At 42.7% G+C, this 23091-nt stretch overlaps 1 protein-coding gene and 1 long non-coding RNA gene across 25 annotated transcripts in view; one reads left to right on the forward strand and one right to left on the reverse strand.

The window, feature by feature from the left end:
- The window catches only part of MAGI2 (membrane associated guanylate kinase, WW and PDZ domain containing 2), a 1452748-nt gene extending 1433336 nt beyond the window's left edge, over positions 1 to 19412 (forward strand). For 10 of the 12 annotated variants that reach the window (XM_025291997.3, XM_044947146.2, XM_044947145.2 and 7 more), the window contains one exon: positions 16568 to 19412. In XM_025291997.3, the coding sequence (XP_025147782.3) occupies positions 16568 to 17217 (650 nt within the window). In that variant the 3' untranslated portion in view covers positions 17218 to 19412. The remainder of the gene's footprint in view (positions 1 to 16567) is intronic. The other 2 variants (XM_025292002.3, XM_025292003.3) reach the window with 1 other exon arrangement.
- LOC102399409 overlaps positions 6273 to 23091 on the reverse strand; it is a 33413-nt gene continuing 16594 nt past the window's right edge. For 7 of the 13 annotated variants that reach the window (XR_006553054.2, XR_006553057.2, XR_006553051.2 and 4 more), the window contains 5 exons: positions 21924 to 21968; positions 21041 to 21202; positions 17240 to 18830; positions 16014 to 16180; positions 12237 to 15720 (listed from right to left, as the gene is read on the reverse strand). This is a non-coding gene — a long non-coding RNA (uncharacterized LOC102399409). Of the gene's footprint in view, positions 6331 to 12236; positions 15721 to 16013; positions 16181 to 17239; positions 18831 to 21040; positions 21203 to 21923; positions 21969 to 23091 lie in introns of those variants that run through there. The other 6 variants (XR_006553056.2, XR_006553059.2, XR_006553048.2 and 3 more) reach the window with 6 other exon arrangements.

The following is a 23091-nucleotide window of genomic DNA, read 5'->3' on the forward strand; positions in this document are numbered from 1 at the left end:
GGTTTTCTTCAAGTATATTCCCAAGAGTTGGACTGCTGATCCTGTGGGCACTGTAATTTCATTTTTAAGGAACCTCCACAATGTTCTCTGTAGTGTCTCTTACCAGGTACCGTCCCCACCCACAGCTTAGGAGAATCCTTTTTTTTCTAGGTCCTCTGCAACACTTACTGCTTGTAGACCTTTTGATGATGGCCCCTCGGACTAGTGCTGGGTTTTACCTTATTATTGTTTTGATTTACATTTTTATGATAATAAGTGATGTGAAACATCTTTCTATGTCCTTTACAGGGGAAAAGAAAAAGTAAAATGTTTTTGAGTCACAATTTGAGTAAAATTGAAATGGCCTCGCTCTTGAAATGGGCTTCTTAAATTACGGCCTTATTTTGAATTTTCTTTTGAATACCTACCACAGCACGTTCCTTCAGGGCAGGCTATTATTCACCTGAGGGGCCTTGTGAACCGAAAGTTCACTGTTTTATGTCTGGGCATTTGCTTTTTCAGTTCGTTTTTCTATCCATTTTAGTTTCCACCGCAACCTGGTATCACATGCTATCTGTCTTTCTCGATGGGACCTGCTTCCCATAGTATGATCATCTCCAAATCCACCTGTGTTCTTCCAAGTGACATAACTTTATTCCTTTTTTTATAGTAGGCAATATTCCTTTGTATACGTGTACCACATCTTCATGCACTCATCTGCTAATGGACAGTTTGGTGGCTTCCATGTCTTGGCTATTCAAAGCAGTGTTGCAATGGCGTTGAGGTTCATGTGTCTTTCACCTTAGAGAGTTCATCAGGTATATGCCCAGGAGTGGGATTACAGATCATGTGGTAGCTCTCGTTTCGTTTTTAAAGGAACCTCCATCATGTCATTTGCAATGGCTCTTACCAGGTTACATTCCCACCCAGAGCATACTAGAGATCTTTTTCACCATGCCGTCCCCAAAATCAGTGCTTGTAGACTTTTTTTTTTTTTCACACACACACAAAAAAAACCACGACTAAGCACACTGGGCTTTTGCCTTTTCTCTTATTGACTTGTAGGAGTTCTTTATATATGCTGGACATTAATCCCTTTTAATTGTCCATTTTTTTAATATAAATTTATTTATTTTAATTGGAGGTTAATGAATGATGGCTTCTGATAAATCCTTATAGCTGTGATTTACATTTCTCTGATAATGAGTGATGTTGAACATCTTTCCTGTCCTTTTATAAAAACAAAAGCATTATTGAGTAACGCAAATGGCTTCTCTTTGGAAATGGACTTCTTAAAGATACATTTTTTGAATTTTCTTTCCATTTACCGACAAAGCACATATCTTGAGGGCTGTTTTCATTAATAACCACACAGGCCTTGTGAATGCGTGGCCTGAAGACTGGTTTTAAAGCTGTAGTTCAGGGAAACGACCACGTGGTGGCAGGATTTCTTTTCCCCACCTCTGGTTACTATTCTGGTAATGCGGAGAAGGCGATGGCACCCCACTCCAGTACTCTTGCCTGGAAAATCCCATGGATGGAGGAGCCTGGTAGGCTGAAGTCCATGGGGTCGCGAAGAGTCGGACATGACTGAGCGACTTCCCTTTCACTTTTCACTTTCATGCATTGGAGAAGGAAATGGCAACCTACTACAGTGTTCTTGCCTGGAGAATCCCAGGGACGGGGGAGCCTGGTGGGCTGCCGTCTATGGGGTCACACAGAGTCGGACACGACTGAAGCGACTTAGCAGCAGCAGCAAGGCGGAGATGAGAGAAAGTCCTGCTTTGGGTTTAAATGAGAGCAGAATGTGTCAGAACCCACACCCAGGGCTTCTGCCTCACCACTTCCACCCCCTTACCCTTCACCCAGGAACAAACCCCAGCCTCTACAGAAGTGCTGTGATGAGGGTGCTGTGGTCTCTAGGTGGGGTCACTCTAAGGAAGGAGGCTGGAGGTGGAAACCCCAGCACTAGGAGACATGGAGACCTGGTGACTCCTCCAAGTCTCACAACTCACAGGGTCCATCATCCTTTGGGTGCACTAGGCTTGGCTTGGTTGTCCCATAGCCCATGTGGATCTGAGACAGTGGTCTCATGAGAGGGACCAGGCACTCCAGATCAAAGAGTTCCTTTCCTGGCACATCCTTCCCAGCTCCCTCAGCCTTAAGACAGTCCAACCTAGAACCCTATCCAGCTCAGGCTCCAGGGACATCCCACCAGCCCTGAACACCCAGGCAAGAGGTGAATATAATAGGCATCGTTGCTTTTAACATTTTCATTTAATATTCAGTATCTATTTGAGTATGGTTGATTTATAATGTTGTTTGTTTTAGGTGTCACACAGCTTGACTTAGTTATACATAGGCATACATCTACTCATTTTCAGACCCTCCCAGACAGCTTCTTCCAGAGTGTTGAGTAGAGTCCCCTCTACTGGACAGGAGGACCTTGTTGAGTATCTATTACAGAAATCAGTGTTCATATATTAATCCCATGTGCTAATTTGTTCTTCTCCTGCACCTTTCCCCTCTGGTAACCTTAAGTTTTTTCTGTCTCTGAGGGTTTTTCTGTTTTGTAAATTCATATATTTCTATCCAATTTGAGATTGCACCTCAACGTAATATCGTAAGCTTTCTGTCCTTCTCTATCTAACCTGTGTCCCATAGTATGATCATCTCTGGGTCCACTTATGTTATAGGCAGTGACATCACTGCATTCCTTTTCTTGTCTGAACTGTATTCCCTTGTATTAATATATGTGTACCACATCGTCTTTATGCGTTCAATTGCTGATGGACAGTCTGGTGGCTTCCATGTCATGACTGTTGAAAGTAGTTTTGCAATTATGTTGGGGTCCATGTGTCTTTAGCCTTAGGGTTTTTGTCATATATATGCCCTGGAGTGGAATTGTGGATTATGTGGTAGCTATCATTTTGTTTTTTAAGGAACATCCATGGTATCCCTCATAATAGCTCCTGCCACCCACAGCATAGGAGTATTCCTTTTTAGCATGTGATCCCTAAAATTTACTGCTTGTAAGCTTTTCTACGATGGTCACTCAGACTGGTGCAAGGTGGTACCTCGTTTTACTTTTGATTTATATTTCTCTGATATTGAGCAGTGTTGAGCATCTTTCCGTTGTCTTTGTTTTTGTTTTTTTTTTAAGTATTTTTAAGGAAATTTGAAATAGCTTCTCTCTTGAAAAGAGTTTCTTGAAAGTGGCTGTGTTTTGAATATTCTTTTGATTACTTACCACAGCACATTTCTTGAGGAAAGATTTCATAGCACTGATTTTATAGCTGTGGTAATCTTAAATGGCCACGAGGCAGCAGGATTTCTTTTTCCCCAGCTCTGGTTACTCAGGCAAGGGGGAAATGAGGGAAAGTCTGCGGTTATAAAATGAGAGCTGAATGTGCCAGAACACATACCCAGGGCTTCTGTCTCCCCACTTGCATCCCCTTACCCTTCATGCAGAAACAAATCCCAACCTCTACAAAAGTGCAGTGCTGAGGGAGCTTTCATCTATATGTGGGGTGATTCTAAGGAAGGAGACTGGAGTGGGAACCGCAGCATCAGGAGACAGAGAGACCAGGTGACTCCTCAGTCTTGCAACCCACAGGGTCCATAATCCTTTGGGTGCACTAGACTTGACTGCTGTCCGATGCCCCGCCTTGATCTGGGGGCTGTGGGCCCATGCAGGGTGACTAGGCAGTGCAGGTCTAAGGGTTCCTGTCCTGCCTCATCCTTCTCAGCTCCCTCAGCCTTAGTACAGTCCAGCCTTAGGACCCTAGCTGCTCAGGCTCCAGGGATGTCCCACCAGTACCAAACACCCAAGCCTGAGGGGAATATAGTAGACATCATTCCTGTTTATAGTTTTGTATCATTTTTATTTCTATTGGAACAGAGATGATAAACAATGTTGCTTTTCTTTTCCCCATCAAGCACATGCATTGTTATACATACGAATACATCTACTGGGTTTTGCCCCCCTTCCCAGATAGCTTCTTCCAGTGTGTTGACTAGCGTTCCCTGTACAGAACAACAGGTCTTTGTTGATTATCTCTACAGATGCCAGTTTTCATGTAATAATCACACATGCTGATTCATCCCTGTCCAGTATTTTCCCTCTCCAGTAACCATAGGTTCCTTTTCTAAGCCTCTGAGTGTATTTCTGTTTGGTCAATTCATGTATTTCTATCCATTTTTAGATTGTACCCCAGCGTGATATGTATGCTATCTGTTTTTCTCTGTGTAACCTGCTACCCATAATATGATCATCTCCGAGTCCACCTATGTTGCTGAAAGTAGCATTAATTTATTCTATTTTATGGCTACCCAATATGGCTGCCCACATCTTCCTTATGCATTCGCTGCTGATGGACAGGTCATGTCTGTTGAAAGTAGTGTTGAAATGACATTACGGTGCGTGTTTCTTTTCGCTTAGGGTTTTGTCGGATATCTGTCCAGAGGTGAGATCACAGATCATGTGGTAGCGTTTACTTCATTTTTTAAGGAACCTCCATAGTCTCCTTCCTAGTGGCTCTTACCAGGTTACATTCCCACCCACAGTGCAGGAGAGTTCATTCCTCCACACCTTTCCCAGCATTTACTGCTGTAGACTTTTTGACGATGTCTGCTCTAACTGGTGCAAGGATGTACCTCATTTTGATTTACATTTCTCTGATAATGAGGGATGTTGACCATCTTTCCAAGTTGAGATCAGATCAGTCACTCAGTCGTGTCCGACTCTTTGCAACCCCATGAATCGCAGCACGCCTGGCCTCCCTGTCCATCACCATCTCCCGGAGTTCACTCAGACTCACGTCATCGAGTCAGTGATGCCATCCAGCCATCTCATCCTCTGTCGTCCCCTTCTCCTTCTGCCCCCCAATCCCTCCCAGCATCAGAGTGTTTTCCAATGAGTCAACTCTTCGCATGAGGTAGCCAAAGTACTGGAGTTTCAGCTTTAGCAACATTCCTTCCAAAGAAATCCCAGGGCTGATCTCCTTCAGAATGGACTGGTTGGCTCTCCTTGCAGTCCAAGGGACTCTCAAGAGTCTTCTCCAACACCACAGTTCAAAAGCATCAATTCTTCGGCACTCAGCTTTCTTCACAGTCTAACTTTCACGTCCATACATGACCACAGGAAAAACCATAGCCTTGACTAGACGGACCTTTGTTGGCAAAGTAATGTCTCTTGCTTTTGAATATGCTATCTAGGTTGGTCATAACTTTCCTTCCAAGGAGTAAGCGTCTTTTAATTTCATGGCTGCAATCACCATCTGCCGTGATTTTGGAGCCAAAAAAAAATAAAGTCTGACACTCTTTCCCCTGTTTCCCCATCTATTTCTTATGAAGTGATGGGACCGGATGCCATGATCTTTGTTTTCTGAATGTTGAGCTTTAAGCCAACTTTTTCACTCTCCTCTTTCACTTTCATTAAGAGGCTTTTTAGTTCCTCTTCACTTTCTGCCATAAGGGTGATGTCATCTGCATATCTGAGATTATTGATGTTTCTCCCGGCAATCTTGATTCCAGCTTGTGCTTCTTCCAGCCCAGCGTTTCTCATGATGTACTCTGCATAGAAGTTAAATAAGCAGGGTGACAAGATACAGCCTTGACGTACTCCTTTTCTTATTTGGAACCAGTCTGTTCCATGTCCAGTTCTAACTGTTGCTTCCTGACCTGCATACAAATTTCTCAAGAGGCAGGTCAGGTGGTCTGGTATTCCCATCTCTTTCAGAATTTTCCACAGTTTATTGTGATCCACCCAGTCAAAGGCTTTGGCATTGTCAATAAAGCAGAAATAGATGTTTTTCTGGAACTCTCTTGCTTTTTCCATGATCCAGCAGATGTTGGCAATTTGGTCTCTGGTTCCTCTGCCTTTTCTAAAACCAGTTTGAACACCTGGAAGTTCACGGTTCACGTATTGCTGAAGCCTGGCTTGGGGAATTTTGAGCATTACTTTACTAGCATGTGAGATGAGTGCAATTGTGCAGTAGATTGAGCATTCTTTGTACACTGCCTTTCTTTGGGATTGGAATGAAAACTGACCTTTTCCAGTCCTGTGGCCACTGCTGAGTTTTCCACATTTGCTGGCATATTGAGTGCAGCACTTTCACAGCATAATCTATTAGGATTTGAAATAGCTCAACTGGAATTCCATCACCTCCACTAGCTTTGTTCGTAGTGATGCTAAGGCCCACTTGACTTCACATTCCAGGATGTCTGGCTCTAGGTGAGTGATCACACCATCGTGATTATCTGGGTCGTGAAGTTCTTTATTGTACAGTACTTCTGTGTATTCTTAACACCTCTTCTTTATATCTTCTGCTTCTGTTAGGTGTTGACCATCTTTCCAAGTAGTTTACATTTAAAAAAAAAATGAGTAAAGTTGAAATGACTTTTCTCCTGAAATGAGCGTATTGAAAGTTGACCTTTTTAAAAAATATTTTTCAAGTATGACTTTACAATTCTTGAGGTCCCTTTTTTTTTTTTTCCCTTAATGAACCTAATAACCTTATGAGTGCGATTCCCCAAAGCACTGATTTTAAGTTGTAGTTTAGGAAATAGTCACAAGGTGGCAGGAGTCCATCTTCTCCACCTTTGGTAACCAGGGTGAGGGGATGATTAGGGGCAGTCCTGCTCTTAGGCTGTGAAGAAGGGCAGAATGTACCAGAACACAGACCCAGGGCTGTGTCTCACCACTTGCATCCCCTTACCTTTCAATGTGGGAAAAATCCCAACCCCTGCAAAAGCGCTGTGTTGGGAGCTATTCTCTATACATGGAGTGTCTGTAAGGAAGGAGAATGGAGGTGGGAACCCCAGCACCAGGGGACATGGAGACCAGGTGACTCCTCAAAGTCCTGGCAACCTGAGGGTCCATCATCCTTTGAGTGCACTATGCTTGGCTTTGCTGTTAAACAGCCCGATGTGATCTGGGGACTGTGGTCCCACATGGAGGGACCAGGCACCATGGGCCCAAGGGGCTTCCTTTCCTGGCAGATCCTTTCCATCCCCCTCAGTTGAGCTTTTCAACTCAATCTGGTTCAGGCTCTAGGGATGGTACCCCCAACCCTGACCACACAGGCAAGAGGTGACTATAGTAGGCATTATTCCCTTTAATGATATCTTCATTTTAGTTTCTAATGCAGTACAGTTGATTTACAAAGTTGCATTTGTTTTGGCATCGATTCAGTTACAGATAGGAGTACATCTACTTGTTTCTGGACTCCCAGATAGCTTCTTCCAGAGTGTTGAGTAGAGTTCCCTATGTTGGACAGTAGGGCCTTGTTGACTATTTCAGAACTATCAGAAAAGAAAGGGAAGTTACTAAAGTCGTGTTCGATTCTTTGTGACCCCCATGGACTGTAGCCTGCCAGGCTTCCCTGTCCATGGGATTTTCCAGGCAAGAATACTGGAGTGGGTTGCTATTTCCTTCTCCAAGGGATCTTCTGACCCAGGGATCGAACCTGGGTCTCTCGCACTGCAGGCAGACTCTTCACCATCTGAGCCACCAGGGAAGCCCCAAAAATACATTACATGTTTATCCCAAAGTGCTAATTTACTTCTCTTCTGCGCATTTCCTCTTTGGTAACCATAAATTTCTTTTCTAAGCCTATGAGCATGTTTCTCTGATTTCTATCCATGTTTAGATTACACTTCAAACTAATACCATGTAGTGTCTATTTTTGTCTATCTGACCTGGTTCCATTGTATGGGCATCTCCAGTGCCAACACTGGAGATATAGCTGTAGTTCTGGGAAATGACCACTGGGCAGCAGGATTTCTTCCTCCCCACCTCTGGTTACTCAGGCAGGGAAAGTCTGCAGTTGTAAATGAGAGTTGAATGTGCCAGAACACATATCCAGGGCTTCTGTCTCACCATTTTCACCCCCATACCCTTCACCCAGGAACAAATCCCAACACCTACAAAAGCACTGTGATGAGGGAACTGTGTCTGTAGGCAGTGTGACTCTAAGGAAGGAGGCTGGAGGTGGGAACCCCAGCACCAGGAGACGTGGAGACCCAGTGACTCCTCCAAGTCTTGCACCCGACAGGGTCCATCACCTTTGGGTGAACTAGACCTGGCCTTGCTGTCAGATGCCCCGCCTGGGTCTGGGGCCTGTGAGCCCATGCAGAGGAACCAGGCAGTGCAGATCTAAGAGTTCCTTTTCTGCCCCATCCTGCTTGCTCCCTCAGCCTTAGGACAGTCCAGCCTTAGGACCCTAGATGCTCAGGGTCCAGGGATGTCCCACCAGCTCCGTTCACCCAGGTGTGAGAATATACTAGGCATCATTCCTGTTTATATTTTTATTTCATTTTTATTTCTACTGAAATAGTTGATAAACTTGGGTTTGTTTTCCTTGTCAAGCAGCTTGACTCAGTTATACACAGGGCTGTGTATACTCATTTTCGGCCACTTTTCCCAGATAGCTTATTCCAGATTGTTGAGTGAATACCCTGTGCTGGACAGTAGCTCCTTGCTGAGTACCTCTACAGATATGGTAATCCCAGAGTGCTAATTTATCCCTCTCTTGCACCTTTCTTTAGTAACCAAAAGTTTCTTATGTCTGTGTATTTTTGTTAATTTGTGTATTCCTATCCATTTTGGTTCCACCGCAACCTGGTATCATATGCTGTCTTTCTCTGTGTGACCTGTTACCCACAGTACGATCATCTCCAAATCCAGCGGTGGTGTCCCAAGTGGCATTACTTTATGACTGAGCAATATTGCATTGTATACGTGTACCACATCCTTATCCACTCATCTGCTAATAGTTTGGTGGCTTCCAGGTCTTTGCTATTGAAAGTAGTGTTGCAATGATGTTGGGAGGCATGTACTTTTACCTTACTGTTTTCTTGAGTACATTCCCAGGTGTGGGATTGTGGATCATGTGATAGCTTTGTTTTTTAGGAATCTTAATGCGCTATGCTTAGTCATTCAGTCATGTCTGACTCTTTGAGACCCTGTGGACTGTAGCCCGCCAGGCTCCTCTGTCCATGGGTATTGTCCAGGCAAGAATACTGGAGTGGGTTACCATGCCCTCCTCCAGGGGATCTCCAGGGATCTAACCCCGGTCTTTCACATTGCAGGCAGATTCTTTCCCGTCTGAGCCACCACAGTGGCCCTCATAATGGCTCTTACCAGATTACATTCCCACCCACAGTGTAGGAGAGTTCTTTCTCCATGCCCTCCTCCACATTTATTGCATACAGACATTTTAGTGAAGGCCATTATGCTTGTGCGAAGTGGTACCTTGTAGTTTTGTTTTGCATTTCTGTGATAGTAGTGGTATTAAACATACTTTCATGTCCTTTTTGGCCATCTGTATATCTTCTTTGGAGAATGTCTATTTAGATATCTACACATTTCAATTTTTCTTCATATTGAGCTGCATGATCTGTTTATTTGGGTTCAAACTATGAATGTTATGGCTGACACATATATAAACATTCACATATATATTCTTCTATGTGACCATCCATACTTCTGTGATGGAAGCAGAGCAAACACTCCCTAATTCTCAATTGTCATTTTCTGTTGAGAAACTGAAGCTGGAAAGTTACATAACCTGCCCGAGTTCACCGCCCCCCACAAGTATTTGGTTAAAGTGAAATGAAAGTGAAAGTCGCTCAGTCGTGTCCGACTCTTTGCAACCCCATGGACTATACAGTCCATGGTATTCTTCAGGCCAGAATACTGGAGTGGGTAGTGTTTCCCTTCTCCAGGGGATCTTCCCAACCCAGGGATCAAACCCAGGTCTCCCGCATTGCAGGCCTTTACCAGCTGAGCCACAAGTGTTTGGGCTAGGAGGGCTCAAAGCCTGGCTGCTCTGGATACTCTTCTCTCCACAAGATGCTGACTGACTGACTTTAAGACAAATGGGGTCACTTCCTACTTAGCCGAGCACTGAGGCTCTAGGTCAGCAGCCATCCCAGGCAGAATTCTGGAAGGTGAAGTCTGTCCTTCCCACGTGTGCTAGACATTGCCACCTGCTTCTCTTCTGTCCGTTATCTCCTGTCTATGAAGCCTAACTCCTGGCTACTACCACTCAGAAAAAAAGCCTATTGCACAAATCTTCCTTGACTGTTTCCTCTTCCCACCCCTAATGGGCAGTGGTTTTCAGATTATTCCATTAGAGCTTCCATGTTCCTGAGAAATGGCCAGAGGAGCCATTGCAGGTGGGCTTGGGGCTGAATGGGAGAGACTGTGGCTCCATTCAGCCAACCAAGGATGTCCGGCTTTTATCTCTTTTACATATTGCACTTTTAAGATTTTAATTTAGAAGAATGCATTGCTTTCTAAAACATGCTTGGAATAAATAAACCGACATGTTTCTCTTCTATCTTGTAATGTTGATAATTTATTAATTAAGACTGGTCTGTGGGCATCCCCACACCCCTAGCTCAATCTGGATTATCAAGATGTACCTTGTTTACAAAAAAAAAAAAAAAGCTGAATTTCAAAATCTGTTCTCCATGATACCCCTCTGATGGGTTATACCGGGACGTGGACTCTCTTTAGCACTCGGGACACACTTGGCTGTTATCTGTAGACCTTGACTGTCTTCTTCAGCTTACTCCAGTGCAACGTCTAAATAAGCTCTTCTTCCATGTGTTTCCTGATGTGGAAAAAGTTAGGAAGCACAAAAGTACCGGAAGCACTAAAATCTAGTAACACTTGGGGCTTGGGCTCTGGAATTTTATGTAGTCAGTCATCTTGATTCTTACTAGCTAAGCGGTCCTGGCAAATTGCTTAACTAAGCCTCAGTTTTCTCATCTGTGAAACGGGAATGACAGCACCATTTCTTAAGAGCTGGTGTAAGGATTAAAAGAGAATATATGTGACATGGCACAGTAGCTGGTATGATACTTAGGACACAGTAAACCGTAGACCCACGGTTAATAGCCCACCTTGCACTGAGATTTGCCCTCAAGCATGGAAGTAAATTTTGCCATGGCTTTACTACTGCTGCACCTTTGATAATGCTTGCAAAAGAGTATAGATGTGAAACATCGTAAACAAATATAAACATTAATAACTTTAAAAACTGTGACTATAACACCTAGTTTACACTCTCCGATAATAAAGGTGAAACAAATACTTATTTGAAGGTTATTAACAGTGCCTCCAGACTGGAAACACTGCTTCAGAAAGAGCAGAATCAAATACTTTTTCCTGAATTTTTTTTAAATGCACATTTTTATTTATATTTTGTTACAAAAATCAATCATCTTCATGATGGTAGAACAAATCCAAATGAGCCATTATGGTTTGAACACATCTTAACAAGTTTTCTTCTGAATACCAAAATGACTTCACATTACTGTCTTTTGATCTAATCATTTATATTTTCTTGTAATATTCTAAATTAGAAGAAAATATATTTCTGTATAACCATATCAGTATTCTCTAACCCAGTCAATTTATAGGAAATAACACTTAACCAAATCCAGAAATCTCTTTGCAGAAATTGAATAAAATTCAGCAAAAGTATTTATGTAAAAGATGCTTCCAATATCTAGTTTGAATATTTTTATATTACTATATTGGAGAAGGCAATGGCACCCCACTCAGTACTCTTGCCTGGAAAATCCCATGGACAGAGGAGCCCGGTAGGCTGCCGTCTATGGGGTCGCTAAGAGTCAGACATGATTAGTGACTTCACTTTCACTTTTCACTTTCATGCACTGGGGAAGGAAATGGCAACCCGCTCCAGTGTTCTTGCCTGGAGAATCCCAGGGACGGGGGAGCCTGGTGTGCTGCTGTCTCTGGGGTCGCATAGAATCGGACATGACTGAAGCAACTTAGTAGTAGTACTAGTAGTAGTATATTACTATATATTTATCCTTTTACTATTGTATTGAAGTATAGTTGACTTACAATGTTGTGGTAATTTCTGTTCTGCAGTAAAGTGAGTATATGCACATTCTTTTTTCTATAAGCTTTTCTCTTATGGTTTATGATTGAGTATCTCTGTGCTACACAGTAGGACCTTGTTTATCCATTCCATATATGAAAGCTTACATCTGCTAACCCCAGCCCGCCCCTCCCCTCTGGCAACACCAGTCTGTTCTCTGTCCGTGTTTCTGTTTTAGATAGGTTCATCTGCGTCATATTTTAGATCCTACATGTAAGTGATATCATATGGTATCTGTCTTTCTAACTTACTTCACTTAGTATGATAATCTCTAGTTGCATCTAGGTTATTGCAAATGGCATTATTTTTTGGTGTGTAGTATTCCAGTGTATATATGCACCAGATCTTTATCCATTCATCTGTGGATGAACATTCAGGTTGTGGGATTGCTGGATCATAAGGTAATTCTATTTTTAGTTTTATTAGTGGTTTCTGGAAAACCACTATACTGTTTTCCACAGTGTCTATACGAACTTACATTCTCAACAACACTGTAGGCGAGTTTCCTTTTCTCCACATCCTCTCCAGCATTTGGTATTTGCAGTTTTTATGATGGCCATTCTGACCACTGTGAGGTGGTACCTCACTGTAGTTTTGATTTGCATTTCTCTAATATAATTAGCAATTAGGAACATCTTTTATAAGCTTCTAAGTTTGATTACGTCCCATTTGTTTCCTTTCCTATTGCCTTGGGAGACTAACCAAAGAAAACACTGGCACAGTTTATGTCAGAGAATGTTTTGCCTATGTTCTCTTCTAGGAGTTTTACGATGTTACGTCTTACATTTAAGTCTTTAAAAGCCATTTTGAGTTTATTTTTGTGTACGGTGTGAGGGTATGTTCTAACTTCATTGATTTACATGCAGCTATCCAACTTTTCCAACACCACTTGAAGAGGCTTTTTCCACTGTAGATGAGATTTTCAATTCAGGTTCAAGGTGTGACAACATGAGGGATATTTTTAAAGCATATAATATTATCCCCAACCTTAAGACATCCAATCTCACTGTTCTGATTCCAGCTAATAATATGCCCAGCATTTCCACAGATCAACACAACACCCCGGCTCTGTAACTATTCCTCTGTGTCCAAGATTCAAACACAAATAGCATTTCAGAGACTAGTTGGATTAATAATAGATCTGCCTCTGACAGTGCTTTAGATGGGAGTTCCTGTCAAGCTGCCCTAGAAGACATGAGCCCCAATCAAAAGAGTTGATAGCAAAGGAGTCTTGTGACAGTATTCCAGCTGAGCTTGTAGAACTTCACCCCATTCAGAAAGTCATTCAACAACCCTGTTCTATTACCTTCTGCTATGTAGTCTTGAACAAGGTAAACTTTTTGTGCCTTGGTTTCCCCATCTGTAAATGTGCAAGTTTACAGGTGAGTAAATACATCTTAAGAGTTCAGAATAGTTCCTGGTACCTAGGAAGCACTTCAATCCGTGTTAGCTGTTGTCAATATTAGTCATCCCAGCGGTGCTGACAGCACTGTTGCTCTCCTAGATGCCCGAATCCAAAAGGCAGCCATTAGGCTTCGGGCCCGACCTCACTGAGAGGAGGAGACAAGTGCAGGAGCTCTTTTTCAGGGTTGGGGGGACCGGTCAGCCCAAGCTAGAACCCTGGACGCTGTCAGGTAAGGGGTATAGCAGGAAACAGATCCTCTTTCCCTGCAACACTCCCTGGCTTCCTTCCTTCCTTCCTTCCAAGGGTCTCCCTTACCCTTCAGCACAGAAAAAAATCAACTCTTCCTTGACTTATTTTCCTCTTCTGTACAAATTTTTGCTGCCAATAAGAGCCACCTGGGAAAACCAATAATACAGATATTTACTACAATAAGTAGTTTATTCCTAGCAGATCACCTCTCTGGTTATTGTCACTCTAGTGATATTCAATAAAATAAAAAGAGTGGTTGAAGCATAGTAGATAAGGTTTGTTCTGTTTTTTTTTTAAAGCTTGGACATATGAAGTCAAAGAGAGCATTTTATTTTTTCAATATTGCCAGGTTCCTACAAGATAATTTAAGAGGTCATACATCTTTTAACCCAGAAATAATGATATGTGCTTGTGAGTGTGTAATGTGTGTACACCATATACCAGTAATATGTAATGTGTATTCACTGGTTTGTTTTCTAGGAGAGATCCAAACTGGCTAGAGCTGATAACAGCAAGGGGAATAAAGTTGATCTAACTTAGGAAAGGGGGTTGCTTCTCCCTCAAGGGCGTGCAAGATATTTTGGTTCTGTCTTACCTGTCGGCTAATCTGAACATTCACTGGCACGTTGATTCATGCTTCCATAAGGATGACGTTCCTTTAAAGCAAAGGCATTATTATCACTATAACTGCGAAGATTACAGAGGGAAGGAACATCTGTTGTATCAGATGGACTTGGATCAGGACCCTCTCTGCCCTCTGCATCCGAGGAGCCACCAGGGAAAGCTGATGTCACTGGTGTCCTCCTTCTGCTCTCTTTCCACAGACTTCCTTCTTTCCTCTCACACTTCAAACAGACATCATCGTCATCCTCCCCTTGGAAAGTCTTCCATTTCTATTTGTGCAGTAGATTTATTTTTTATTCAAATATACAGTGAACAGGTATTACTGTGTCAAGCACTATGCTAGATGTTAAGTCCACTGTGATACACAAGACCAGTGTGGTCACTGACCTCATGAAACTTACAATCTACTAACTGAGACTTATGTTAATCAAAGGGGCAGCCAAGTATTAATTCCAAATTATAAGCACTATGAGGAAATAAAAAGACAAGAAGCTCTCAAGGAGACTAGAGTACCTACTGTGGGTTGGGGTTCTCTTGGGTAATATTTAGGAGTCCTAAAGAATGAAAAAGAACCCAGCCTGTGAATCACTGTGGGGTGCAGAGGAGCCAGCAATGATGTATGGTCCCAGAATACAGAATGAGCTTGTGTGTGTGAGTAACTGCACAATGACCAGTGTGAATGAGGAACAGGGGATGAATGGAGGTGAAGCTGGGGAGGCTGGCAGGGGCCAGATAAGGCAAGCTTTTGTGGGCTTTGTTAATGATTTTAGTCTAAGAGCAGTGAGAATCCACCAAACGTTTTAAGCAAAGGAATGGCATGATCAAATTTATGTCTCAGAGACATTGCTGCTGCATGGAGACCAGAGGTAGGGAAGAGAAGAAGTAAAGAGAAGACTGGGTTATGGTGGTGCCCATGTGAGAAACAAAGTTTGCTAGGAACTGCACTGACTCTGCAGACTGCCTTAGGTAGTATAGTCCACTTGGATAATGTTGAATCTTTCGATCAAGGGTGATGGTGGCCTCATAGAATGAGTGAGTTTAGAAGTTTCCCTTCCTCTGAAATAGTTTCAGGATAGATGTTAATTAACTCTTCTCTAAATGTTTGGTAGAATTTGCCTATGAAACCATCTGGTCCTGGACTTTTGTTTGTCGGGAGTTTTTAAATCACAGATTCAATTTTAGTACTTGTCATCGGGCTGTTCTTATTTTTTTTTACTTCTTCCTGGTTCAGTCGTGGGAGATTTGTACTTTTCTAAGAATATGCCTATTTCTTCTAGGTTGGGGGAGGACTTTTGCAATTTAATTATTCTCCAGTGTGTGGGTCTCCCACCCGGGTGGTAACGGATTTGATTATATCATGAGTGTGCCCCCCCTACCGCTATCTCATGGTTTCTTCTTGTGTCTTCGGATGCAGAATATCCTTTTCTGGTAGATTCCTGTCTTTTATCAATGGCTGTTCAGCAGTTGGTTGTGACCAGCATGCTCATGAAAGGAGGCGAGCTCAAGGTGTCTGCCTTCTTGTATCCAACCAACCTCAGGTTTCTGCAGAATAAAATAATTTGTGTTTTAACAATAAAGTTTGAACATCTAGTAGACAACTTTATATTACCTGTTTGAATCTTGGAACTCAGGTTGACAATATAAGGCCAAAGGAAAGTTGGAGATTATATTTTATATATATATATATATAGGAAAGAGCTCCTAAAGGGTGTCCATCCAGGAAGTAAAAGTTTCTGCAAAACTTTCTAACACTTTAAGGCAGAGCCTCATAGAAGGGTCCCTCCTTCCACACCAGCCTGGTCCCACTGCCCACCCCTGTCCCCAGAAAAACGAACCTTTTTAGGTGTCTTTATCCAAATTCTCTGTCTGGTGGTCCCTAAGAAATATGTCTTGAGTGACACTGAACTGCTGAGAAAGTCACTCCCCCAACTTCTTCCAGAGAATGCAGGCCAGTATTTCTCAAAAGCTGGTTCTCCAATCACTTTCTGAATTACCTGGATGCCTGTTAAAAATGCAGAGGACTTCCGTAGCCCTATCCTACTGGAAGCTCTGGGTCTGGCTGCCCTAGGTGATTTACGTTCTGCCAAGTCAGATTTCCACACAGGACTGTCAGACCTGATGACACCCCAGGAAGTGAGAAGGGGCCAGGGCAAAGGGATGGATTAGGCCTGGGCTTTGTAACAACCTTCCTGAACCAGCAAGGAGGGAAGGGGTGAGGTAGAGGATGGGAATAGAGAGCCCACGGGGGAGGTCAGCTGCCCTCTTGGCAGTGGGGGTGGGGGTGGCAGTGGCTCCGGCCACCTGCTCTCATTCCCAATGTGGAGGGAGGTGGCGAAAGGTGGAAAGCCTGTGCGGCCGGGCCCTAATGCCTGCGCTTCCTGCCCCACAGACGAACCCGGCTCCTGGAGTGCTCCCGCTGCCGCCTCCCCAGGTCTGCCGGAAGTAGGCGTCTCCCTGGAGGACGTCCTCTCTCCATTCTCTCCATCACATTCAGCCCTACCCTCCGACCCTTCCCACCAGACAAGCCCAGACCCAACTTGGGATATCAAAAGGGAACACGACGTTAGGAAACCAAAGGAGCTTTCAGCCGGCAGCCAGAAGAAGCAGCGCCTTGGGGAGCAGAGTGAGCGCTCGGCCAGCCCGCAGAGGGCCGTGCAACCCGGGCTCGAGGAGGCGCCTGGCGGCCAGGGGCAGCCTGAGGCCGGCAGGCCCTCCTCGGAGACCAGAGCGCCTGGGCCCGCACTGGCCGAAGCGGCGCGGGCTGGCAACAAGGAGGGGCTGCAGGCCCCGGCGGGCTCCGAGCTCGGCCGGCACGGAGGCCCCGGCGCTGCACCTGCGTTTGTGGGCCCGGGCCGCGGCGGGGGCGCACGGGAGGTCGAGGGCCGGGCCGGGGCGCGGGCGGGGTCCAGGCATGGCGCGCGGCCCCCCGGGGGCGCCCCTGCGCGCAAGGCTGCCGTGGCGCCCGGGCCGTGGAAGGTGCCAGGCTCCGACAAGCTGCCGGGCGTCCTCAAACCCGGCGCCTCAGCCCCGGGGAGATGAGCCCACCGCCCCGCCTCAATACCTGCAGGCCGTTCTTAAGTTCCGTCTCTCGGCGTTTTAATTTATTTCCACTGTCAAACGCATAAATCCACGAGGCACCAAGGCTTGGAGGCACCGACATGAAGCCCCACGTGTCCAATAAGCATGGTCCGGACGGTGTCCACAGTGCAGACCTAACTGATCCTAAAGCCCCCTGTTACACAGTGGGGGCTTTGGCAGCTACGGAAGAACCAAAACAACATGAAGAACATCACAGAGAATGCAGTGTAGCTTTAGTAAAAAAAAAAAAAGAAAAAAAATTCCCCCACTGCATGAAGGATTTGGATGTCATCCAAACTTTGTTTCAAGAAACTGGACAAGTTAAGAGCAATCACAAACTGGAATATCGCCTTAAAAATCAAACTGCACGGAGCAAGCTGAAACTGAGACAAGATTATATCTTTTAATTGAGCTGAAGAGTTGTAAATAAATTGTTCTTGACATATCTAGACAGGGGTTAAAAGGTTTCTTTGAAACATTCAGAACTGTTCGCCCATGACCTGTTTCCACGGCTCACTCGGTGGCACCCATCACCAGTCTTAGAAGCAGTGTTCCCTGCACACTTGCAGGGTGAGTTAGAAACCTAGTGAATTCACTGGTGTGCTGCCATTTGTACTGCCATTTCTGTAATCACGTTTCTGTACATTTTCAGTGGTAGAAAAAAACGTTTTAAAAATTGTATTCTAGGGAACAGTTTGCCATAAGTCAGAATTTTGCAGTTTAGCTCATAGATCTTAATCAGTTTTCATCTACAATACAAATTTTATAATTGAAGGACCACAATTTGTTAAATTGAGATTGGCATTGCTGCAGTTCCTTTATGAGAAGGCTTTCCTCTCGTCTCAGGCTCAGAGATAGGAGTTTCTTTGACAGCATTGTTATATTTCTGTCATTTTATTGTCTTTTTAAGAATCCTCTTTCCATTACATTTTCACCTTGACAGAGCAAAGTATTCCTCCTATATTTTCTCAGATTACAATGAATCGCTAATATTAAAAAATCGTTATTATAGCCCATTTATTTTCATTAAAGAACACGGATCTTTTTAGCATTCCTTTCTGCTTACCTTTCTTATTATTTCTCCTTTTATTTCTATTTGGTTTGCTTTTTTGTCTAGATGTTTATTTCCCTTGCCCATGGTTGATAACCTAGTAAAATTTCAAGGCTTGCCTTTCTTCTCTGCCATTTTAATTTTTAATCTTTCTTTTTAAAGTTTTACCTTCAGTTAATTATCCATGCATTCTTATTTGTAGCTACACATACTAAAAGGCAAATGTTTCAGAGGGCAGTTTCTCTTTAATGGGACCTGAAATAATGAGGCTTCCCATACTTTGCCCCTCACAGGAGTTCAAATGCAAATAAGCCTTACCTCCCCTACTCAGAAAGTCAAACAGGGAGATCAGGTCCATCACAAGAGGGCACATGTAAACAGCTTCCTTGGGTTGCCTCTTTCCCTCTCTTTAAGTGCAGTATCCTGAGCACCAGCTGTTTAATTCCCATCAGGCAGAGGTATAGTTTAGTTGTTTGACAAGAGGACAATGTAGTTGAAAGCCTCAAGTGAAGAGTCTTGCAGCCTGTAAAAGCAATTTCCAAAAAATGAAACTTAGTCATCATAAACTAAAGCACAAACACATGTAGCAGTTTACAGTACTTTTGGTTTAATCTCAATTAGTCTTTCTCCCCTGGACTAGAAATCCAGTCTATTTTGCCATTAAGTTATTGAATCTGGTTTTGGACAATGCTTCTGTAGTGTAGCTGCACGTCCGGGTACCGTATCCTCTGACCTTTATTTTCCATGTGTTACAAAAGGATAAAAAAAAATTGAGATTACGCTTGCATAAACTCTAATTTGCACAGTTCACAGCTACTACTTGTGCAGTAATTGCTTTATGCGGCTGTAATCCATAACCTGTGAAGACAGCACATCATCTAAACCCCATTCCAAATAATATTTCTGTGTAGTGTTAGCTGTGAATTTACCCTGTACAGCTGTATCTCTATAAATATAATTACATGTATTAATAGTCACAGAAAGACTGTAAGTGAGCAACTATTTTTATGAAACGCACCACTATGGATAAATTAACTTTTACAGAAATCTTGTTTACTGTATGATATTCTAAAACACTGTCAAATAAAATATATATCCAAAAATATTTTCTTTTTCCAACTATATAGGCTGTGTGTTGTCACCTGAAAAAAAAAAAACAAAACAAAATTCACAGCATGAGAGTTGTGAGTTAAGTCTTATTCAGGGCAAAATGAGGACTATAGCCCAGAAGACAGCATTTCAGAGAAACTGAGAAACTGCCTCAGAGAGGTGGGGAGCCGTCAGTATTAGGTATGACTGTAGTGAAGGGGTGGGATTTGCAGTCATGCACACATTCTGGTGGAGGCTTGCTGCTAGTCATGAGGAGCAGATGTCCCCTTTAATGATTTTAGTGCTTTTCTAGGTATGAGGAGATGCAAGCACTGAGCTCGTACAATCTCCAGAGAACATCTGACTATCCAAAGGCCTGTTCTGCCAGAGCACAGAGTGTCCCATTCCTGATCTCCACCCTGACCTCCATTCAGGAGGCATTGAAGGTCAGTGACCACAGCAGCGAGTGACCTCATCTGTGTAGAGGCAGATGGCACGTGCCCATTTTTAGTTGGCAGGGTTCCTTCATGGTCATAAATGTGTGGACTGGGAGGCATTTTGTGACTATTTTGGCCCATGGTGCTAGGGAGCCCTAGGTCAGGTGAGGATTTCATTGTTAGGCCACTCAGTGTGCTATTACTGGACTAGGCCTTATTAACAGTAGTCAAAAGTCTCTGGACAATACCAGTCTTACTAGTCTATCATGGTCCCGGGAAAAAAATTCCTTCTTATTGCTTCTTCCCATATCTAGAGTTATACTATTAAAATCATTTATCTCATATATATGTATTTTATATATATATTTAGAGGAGAACTATATATGTGGTCAAGTGCTTCCAATCATCATTTTATCAGAGGTTCAGTCACACATTTGATAATGCAAGAAACAATTTTGTAAAACAGGCAATATACAAATAATGTAACTACCAGTATTGGTTAAGGAGCAGCCCAGTACATCCCTAGGCTGTCTTAGTCTGTCCCCAATCCCGGCACTGTCCGTAAGGCGCCCAGCCCAACTTCCTGCTGTTCCTAGGCTGGCTATCCTTGTGCGTGTGTGTGCTCAGCTGTATCCTTTTTGTGGCCCCATTGCCTGTATGTAGCCTGCCAGAGTTATCCTGTCAAGAATCCTGGAGTGGGTTGCGATTTCCTCCTCCAGGTGGACTGTTTACCACTTTTGCCACCTGGGAAGCTCTGGCTATCCACAGTATGGTTTAACTGTACCCAACATAAGGGAGTCTTTAAACTTAAATGGATATAGCCTAGTGTTAACCACATAAATTAGTCTCAAAATTGTGGGAAGCTATATTCTTTGGCTAAAATTTTTTTGTCTGTTGCTCTGACTGAACTTGAAAATGTCTATTTATGGCCAGGGTCAGAGCAGGCCAGGTGAAGGGATATCACCTAACAATAGTGTCCAGAACAGAACTATAATTTCTTTCTTTCTTTTAGAATAAATTTCCTAAGAGCCAACCAAAAGGAGAGGAGAAATCCAAGGTAACACAGAAATACTAGACACAGGTAATTGGTCACAAACCCAATAACTGGACTGAATTTTAAAGCCAGCACAAGATCATGCCCATGATAGAAAAACATCTGATTCGAGTGTACAAAGGTCCAAGAAGTCAAGAAAACACAATAAATGACCTTATGGGTCAGGTCCAGCACCTTCAGTCAGCTGTCTACTTCTGATATTGTCTTTTTTTCATCCTGGTCTGAGTGCAGTTTCTCCTCGGTTTGAGTGTCGTTTTAAGGTGAATTTGAGATGAGCAGTCCTCTCTGTAGACCAGTCCAGTGTAGGAGCCCTTTCTAAGTGGAAATATTAATCAAAGAGTCAATTTCTTTCAATTTTGCAGTGCATGAGCTAATGCAGACTACCTGATAAGGATCTGTCCACCTAAGTGAGAGGTTGTCCTTTAAAAGATGTCATTTCCAGTACACACAATACTGCTTGCAGGCTGTGGGATACCTGATCTTCCTCTAAAGATTATTAAGATAAGCTTCAGACACAAACTTAGGGTGTCCTATTAATTATTCAATTAAACTTAATATAACAGCAAGGAATCATCTGAGAAGTGAGTCTTAGTAAATGCAGACCTCAACACAACTAGAATTTAGTACTCACTGAAAGAATCTTTTTCTAAAATTACTTACCAAATTCAGCCAAATTAAGACTAATTTGTTTCCAAAGTAAGTCTGATCTCAATAAACTTGGCCTGATGATTTATATAAATATAGTTGATTGCATAGGCTTTTTTAAAAATAGCTTTGAGGGAACTTCTTTTATAAGGAGTCTCTGACTGAACCTGTAAAAGGCCTCTCAGAAATAGTAAAGTCATACCCCAGGGCTTATCACAGACTGTCTCACAGACTTGGGTGAATTCCTTTCCTTGAAACTCCTGTATCTGTTAGGAGGTGTCCTTCCTAATATATCAGACAAAGCTACTAGGAACCTAAGCATTTCTAGTCTCTGGAGAGATCAGATAGGTGAGATAAATGTTTCAATTCAGTTTACAAAAGCATAATTTACCAAACGCAAGTCATAATCAGCTTGAGGAGGAGGGTTTCCTTATATCTGGAAAACACAGATTAAAACCAGTTACTTTTCAGATAGAAGCCATAAAAATTACAGCCAGAGTCATCAGTTCACTCCTATTGTTAACAGTTTTATGAAGCCATTAGGTTTCCTTTCAGAATTCCTTCATTTCTTACCCAGTTCAGCATTATTGTCTGAAAGTCAGAAACCTATACTTGTCCTAATGTTCTTCCCATAAATCTTTTTGAAGAGGAAGCATTTTTGTAAAAGCATCAGTATAAAACCATAAATGTCAACAGTGACAAAAGACATATGGCACTTTTAAAATCTGACTACAATGCAACTGACAAAGAAATTTGGCTACTGCTATAACAAATAACACTTTAATAACTAGAATTATGACTGATAATTTTACCAGGAGTATCAGATTTTAAGAATTCCATGCAACTTCTGGAATATCTATGTTAATAACATTTTCCCTTATAACAGAACCTAAGAAGATTTATTACTCATTTGACAATACTTCCCATGAAATTTAACATACCAAATGAACCTAATTAGTTTAATATCTCTCTCTGAAGTTTTCCAGGGGCCCTTTGAAGCATCCCCAAATTAGCTAGGGGTCAAAAGAACTTCATTAGAATTTGATTTTGGAAGTTTTGTTAAAAAAAAATTATCAAACAGTTTTAAAACCCTTGGTCAGACAGGATCATAGGTCACTGCAGAATAACATTCCCTTAACAAAAGTGACTGAAACTCCAATATTTTGGCCACCTGATGCAAAGAGCCGACTCACTGGAAAAGACCCTAATGCTTGGAAAGATTGAGGGCAGGAGGACAAGGGGATGACAGAAGAAGAGGAGATAGCTGCACAGCATCACTGACTCAAAGGACGTAAGATTGAGCAAACTCCAGGAGATACTGAAGGACAGGGAAGCCTGGCATGCTACAGTCCATGGGATTGCAAAGAGTAGGGCACAACTTAGCAACTAAGGCAGATACAGATCAGATCACTTTAAAGGTAAAGAAACTTAAAAATATGTTATCAAAGGCAGCTCAACATTTTAAGAAAAATGTCTCTTAGAAATAAAAACCAAATTCAAGTTTTATACCAGCTTACTTTTAAAATTCATTTACTCCACTAAATTTATTTTAAACTTAG

Source organism: Bubalus bubalis, chromosome 8 (genome assembly GCF_019923935.1).
Source record: "Bubalus bubalis isolate 160015118507 breed Murrah chromosome 8, NDDB_SH_1, whole genome shotgun sequence".
NCBI lineage: Eukaryota > Metazoa > Chordata > Mammalia > Artiodactyla > Bovidae > Bubalus > Bubalus bubalis.